Raw genomic sequence first — 6584 nt, forward strand, 5'->3', positions numbered from 1 at the left:
GCACAGCACATTTCCAAAGGTCTCGGTCCGTAGTCATCGCCTCGGTGAGGCCCAATGTACGAAGGTCTTGCCTCACCACCTCAGCCCAGGTCTTCCTGGGCCTACCTCTTCCACGGGTTCCCTCAAGTGTTAGGGTGTGGCACTTTTTCACGCAGCTATCCTCCTCCATTCTCACCACATGAATACCAGCGCATGAATATATATATATATATATATATATATATATATATATGAGCCCGGTGCAGCCTCCTGGCTTGCCATCCCTCAGTCAAACCATCCAACCCATGCCAGCATGGAAAGCAGATGTTAAACGATGACAACAATGATATATATGTGTGTGTGTGTATGTATGTATGTGTATGTATGTCCCCCCCCACTCACCATCACTTAACAACCGATGCTGGTGTGTTTATGTCCCCGTAACTTAGCAGTTTGGCAAAAGAGACTGATAGAATAAGACTAGGCTTACATAGAATAAGTCCTGGGATCGATTTACTCGACTAAAGGTGGTGCTCCAGCATGGCCACAATCAAATGACTGAAACCAGTAAAAAGAAACACACACACATATAGGTGCAGGTGTGGTTGTGTAGTTAAGAAGTCTGCTTCTCAACCACATGGTTTCAGGTTCCATCCCACTGCATGGCACCTTGGGCAGGTCTTTTACCTACAGCCCTGGTCAGAGACCAAAGCCTTACGAGTGGATAGAGTAGACAGAAACTAAAGAACACACACACACACATATATCAAAGGAGAAGACATCATCATCATCGTTTAACGTCCGCTTTACACCAGGCTCCAATCTGATCTGGCAAAGTTTCTACAGCTGGATGCCCTTCCTAACCCCAACCACTCCGACAGTGTAATGGATGCCACCTGCATGAGGGCCAGTCAGGCGGTTCTGGCAATGACTATGCTCAAAGGGTGTTTTTTATGTGTTACCTGCATGGGAGCCAGTCCAGCAGTACTGGCAACAACCACGCTCGAATGTTGATTTCATGTGCCACTGGCATGTACCAATAAGGTGATGCTGGCAACAATCACGCTTGAATGGTGCTTTTTATGCGTCACTTGCATGGGAGTTAAAGCAAGGGGACGGTAACACATACATACATATACACACATACACAATGAGCTTCTTTCAATTTCCGTCTACCAAACATATACATCTTATGTTTTTGGTGACAAAGAATTGTAGCTGATTGTTTTACTCATGAAATTAGAAGAAAAGTTTATTGTACTAATGTAATTCTAACAAAAGTGGGAAGAGATAATTCTAGACACCATGATTATCAAATTTATAGATTAAATGCCTCACAGATGCAATTTAGTTTTGAGAAATTACGACAGGGGTTGGGAAACTTTTTTAACCAATCACCCCAAAATATATTTATTTACACCGATGTTAGAGCATTGGGCCTCACGGAGGCAAAGTGGCTGAATTCCTTTTAAGGGTTGGGCCTCATGGAGGCAATGACCGAGAGCTTTGGCATTATGTTGTGCTTGAGAAGAAGACCCATCAAGACGAGCAAAATTGCAGACATGGCAGATACCAATGTGACACAAATGACACATAAAAGTACCCACTATGCTCTCAGAGTGGTTGGCATTAGGAAGGACATCCAGCAATAGAAAACCATGCCAAAGCATACTGGAGTCTGGTGCAGCCTTTCAGCTTGCCAGCCCTGGTCAAACCGTCCAACCCATGCCAGCATGGACAACAGACGTTAAATGATGATGATGATGTTACCTCCTTGATTTAAAAGGAAGAAAATCATAGATTCTTTGAATTCAAAAGGGTTATTGAATTTATTTATATGAACCTATTTACACATCCATTACATTGGACAGATGCAGTGTTGCTAGAAGAAAAATTTCTGTTGTAATAAAGGACACATTTTTGTTTTTAATATAATTTTATCTATGTCTAACAAGTCTTCATTACCCCCAAAACAAATACAAAACAAATACAAAACAAATACAAAAACAAAAAATTCTGGAAAAAAAGATTTCAAGTCAATCCAACACTCACCTGCATATATTGTTTGAACTGGAATTCAACCAGATCTTTCACTATAGATACGTGGCTGTTTGTCCACATGAAAAAGTCCTGCAAGTAGAAAACATGAAGCTTACATGAGCAAGTTGTCTTTGCATTTCTTTGGGTTCCAAGTAAAAACCCTAACCCTAACCTTGACCTGCCAAACAGCATGGAAGCCAGTCAGGGGGCATTGACATCGATAAGGTGAACTATAAGAGATGATGAGTTTGTGATAAGTTTTATGAAGTTATTCTAAGAAAGCTTGCAAGCTAACTGAGTTTAGCACACTTCAGACCAGCAAAGATACAACATAGTACATGAATATATCTAATGAATACACCACACTGATATATATATATATATATACATATGTATAATTATTGGTATGGTGTTGAACAAAATTATTTGTATCATTTGGTTATGTCCCTTTGCACCCAGGCTAACCTTGCTGTTCCACTCCACAAGGTCAAAATATATTAAAAAAAAAACACAAAGAAATTATTATAGAGGGGAAGGGCCTTGGAACCAGTGCCCCAGCATGGCAGCAGTCCAATGACTGAATCCATAAAAAAGCAGAATATGCAATAACAGGTAATACTATCCGCCACTGTGTGTATTACATGTAATACTCCCATAAGAACGACAAAAGAAAGCAACAAGGTAACAACACTTACGCTGGAATGGACTGTAGTCGCAGGAGAAGACTTCAGCGGGAGTTCTTTCTTAGTTTTTCTGGAAGCAAGGCGAAGGACACCACTGCTGACTTTTTGTAGTTTCTGTTCAGGTAAGTTGACGAGAAAATTAATAAGAACCCAAACAGTACAAGGATAGTAAGCAGTACAATAAGATAGCATATACAGTAATCCCTCGACTATCGCAGGTGTTACATTCCAAAACCCCACCCACAATAGGTGAAAATCCACAAAGGAGAAACAGATCTATGCTGTATAGGCAGCGAGCTGGCAGAAACGTTACCCTGCCGGGCGAAATTTCATCTGCCGTTATGTTCTGAGTTCAAATTCTGCTGAGGTCGACTTTGCCTTTCATCCTTTCGGAGTCGATAAATTAAGTACCAGTTATGCACTGGAGGTCGATGTAATCGACTTAATCCCTTTGTCTGTCTTTGTTTGTCCCCTCTATGTTTACCCCCTTGTGGGCAATAACGAAATAAGAAACAGAACTGTACTGTATATATTTTTAAAATTATTTTTTATAATTTGTATATATACTTATTGTATTATATATGCAAAACAACGCCACGGAGGAATTGACATAGGCTTAAATAATAAACCACGATAGGTGAGCTACGATATGATGAGGGATTACTGTACGATATTCTCCAGCAAACAAGTCAATGTAGTGTAAAGTGTAAGCACTCAAACATCCTTATTATCTTTCCAAATTCTGATGTATTTCACTTGAAAATTTCGGTCCTTGATGTGCAAGTCAACCAAACTTTCTTTTTTACAGTAAATTCTTTGGTTGAAAATTTTGACTTATATGCCGGAAAATACAGTAAAATGAACCAAAAGTAGAAGAAAAAAAGCAGTGAAAGAAACAGAAATGATACATCCATATTGATTGCACTCACCGACTGGATTTGTGTTTGTAACCGATCGGTATGCATGTAGACTGAGCGCCTCTCTAACTCTGCATAGGACACCCAGATTCTTGAGGCTGGTTCCAGAATTAAAGGCCTGTGAACATAATAGTTAGTGTTATCATGGTGACTGCTAGAAGCATGGAAAATCTAAGTAGGAAGAGTCAATTAAAAAAAAGGTAAGAAACACAGAAACACTTACCTCACTGTTGCCAAATCAGGGGATGTTATCTTGGAGGAGTCCGATAAATCAATTGTATTCAGCTGAGTTCTAAATATTTCTTCCAACACCTTGAAATGAAGAGTTTAGATTCTAAGTTCATGATTAAATAGCATTGGAGTACGTTCTATGTTTGAGGAATGAAAACCTGTGCGTTGAGCAGCAGATGGACTAATATAGAATTAAACTATATACAGGATATATTTATTCATTATTGTACCCACTACACTCTCTGAGTGGTTGGCATTAGGAAGGGCATCCAGCTGTAGAAACTCTGCCAAATCAGATTGGAGTCTGGTGTTGCCATCCAGTTTCACCAGTCCTCAGTCAAATCGTCCAACCCATGCTAGCATGGAAAGTGGACGTTAAACGATGATGATGATGATGATGATGATGATGAAAGTAGCAAGCTGGTAGTATTGTTAGCATGCTGGGTAAAATGCTTAGTAGCATCTTGTCTGTCTTCATGTTCTGAGTTCAAATTCTACCATGGTCAGTTTTGCTTTACATCCTTTCGGCATTTATAAAATAAGTACCAGTCTCATCCTCTAGACCTGTCTTATCCATTTCTTTTACTAATGGACCCCTTTTCAGCCCTATTTTACTCTACTGGGCCCCTATAGTCATTTGTTGTTTAAATATTACTAGGAATTGTATTAAAAAAATTGTTAAAATATTTTGTGTATTGTAAAATATAACCAATTTACTGCTCATAGACTTTAACGAAAAAATCTTATATGGACCCCCAAAGGTCATAAGGACCCAGGTTTAGAACCACTGACAGATAATAAGAATGAAATTATTGTGTATAGTGCTAAGGTGCACTACAGCTCATCAAAGGTGCATGTACAGTACATAGAATTATGCACAAGGAAAGTGAACAGTGTATGAGTCATGATATACATGTGTGTGGAGGCGCAATGGCCCAGTGGTGAGGGCAGCGGACTCACGGTCATAGGATCGCGGTTTCAATTCCCAGACCGGCCGTTCTAAGTGTTTATTGAGCGAAAACACCTAAAGCTCCATGAGGCTCCGGCAGGGGATGGTGGCGACCCCTGCTGTACTCTTTCACCACAACTTTCTCTCACTCTTACTTCCTGTTTCTGTTGTGCCTGTAATTCAAAGAGTCAGCCTTGTCACACTGTGTCACGCTGAATATCCCCGAGAACTACGTTAAGGGTACACGTGTCTGTGGAGTGCTCAGCCACTTGCACGTAAATATCATGAGCAGGCTGTTCCGTTGATCGGATCAACTGGAACCCTTGACGTCATAAGTGACGGAGTGCCAACATACATGTGTGCATGCGTATGGAGGTGGGGGATATCAGGTGTAGTGTTGGCGAATTTCAGGAAGCATGGAGGTTTTAAAGGATGCAATGTCTCGGCAACTAACAACTGATGCAGGTAGTTTGTTCCGTGCTTCAGTAACTCTGAGTGTGAGAAAATGTTTCCGAAAGTCATGGGAGTTGTGGTGTTTTCTGACTTTGTACGCATGTCCACGTGTTAGACACATGAAGTTCAGAAAGTTGCTCAAAGTGGTTGTTGGTGCAATGGTTAATAATTTTGTGGGTGTTTACTAAGTCAGTTGCCAGATGTCAGAGTTTCAATATATCTATGGTCATCTTTGCCCAGGGAAGCAAAAATTCTAATATCAAAGAATACAAATAAATTAAAAAACATTTGGCTTCACTTACTGGTTTTTTGCAGACATAGAGTTCTTCCCAGACTCTCTTAGCAGCAGAGGCAACCAAAAACAGCCCTTCATGTAGACTTGTGCTTTTCGTCATGTGGTTCATTGGTGGAATCATGTCTTCATCTAGTAGCAGAGTGTCAACATGCCATGTGGTAACTCGTGGACGAGTTTCATTCAAGTTAATACCACTAAAGAAAGAGCAACAGAAGATATATTTATATACAAACAGACCAACAAATGGATGTAGATATTATATAGATATGTATATATATGTACAAGCACACACATTATGTAAGATATGTTATACTGTACTACAGAAAATAAGTATATAGAGATCCTTTTTATCAATTCTTTGTATGTATGTATGCATGTAAATAAAGAATGTCATTCATTCCATTTTTTATCATTTGTCTATTTATATAAACTCTATGGATAATGTGGAATTCCTGATATAAATCCAGTAGCAGGTGTATTTCCACTATGATAACATCAGGGTGCCAATAACTGTGGACAAGCTTTGCATAGCATACCATAAGGTTTTTACCCAAATTTTATTTAAGTATGTAATATATATATATATATAGTCTATATCCAGAAAAGAAAATGGAGATAAGGGAGTTAATAATTGTTTATCATTAACAAATTGGTCATCACAGCTGTAAGAAGTGAAGATGACCAATTTGTTCATAGTAAACAATTAGCTTTCTTATCTCCATTTTCGTTTCTTCTTTTAAATGGAGATAACTATTGTTTTAAGGGAATTTCATTCCCCCAAAATATTAGGTATTGAACCAGTATTTCCTTGGATGCAACCATCCCTTCACGAGGTTAACATAGCCTCTAATATATACATACATATCATCATCATCATCATCATCGTTTAACGTCCGCTTTCCATGCTAGCATGGGTTGGACGACTTGACTGAGGACTGGTGAAACCGGATGGCAACACCAGGCTCCAATCTAAATTTGGCAGAGTTTCTACAGCTGGATGCCCTTCCTAACGCCAACCACTCAGAGAATACATATAT

At 39.4% G+C, this 6584-nt stretch overlaps 1 protein-coding gene across 1 annotated transcript in view; it reads right to left on the reverse strand.

The window, feature by feature from the left end:
* Positions 1 to 6584, reverse strand: part of LOC106877294 (WD repeat and FYVE domain-containing protein 3) — a 293546-nt gene that overhangs the window by 34893 nt on the left and 252069 nt on the right. Inside the window, exons 43-47 of the mRNA XM_052968010.1 lie at positions 5555 to 5741; positions 3843 to 3931; positions 3632 to 3737; positions 2715 to 2816; positions 2032 to 2109 (exon numbers count right to left, since the gene is read on the reverse strand). Of these exons, the coding sequence (XP_052823970.1) occupies positions 2032 to 2109; positions 2715 to 2816; positions 3632 to 3737; positions 3843 to 3931; positions 5555 to 5741 (562 nt within the window). The remainder of the gene's footprint in view (positions 1 to 2031; positions 2110 to 2714; positions 2817 to 3631; positions 3738 to 3842; positions 3932 to 5554; positions 5742 to 6584) is intronic.

Source organism: Octopus bimaculoides, chromosome 5, assembly GCF_001194135.2.
Source record: "Octopus bimaculoides isolate UCB-OBI-ISO-001 chromosome 5, ASM119413v2, whole genome shotgun sequence".
Lineage (NCBI taxonomy): Eukaryota > Metazoa > Mollusca > Cephalopoda > Octopoda > Octopodidae > Octopus > Octopus bimaculoides.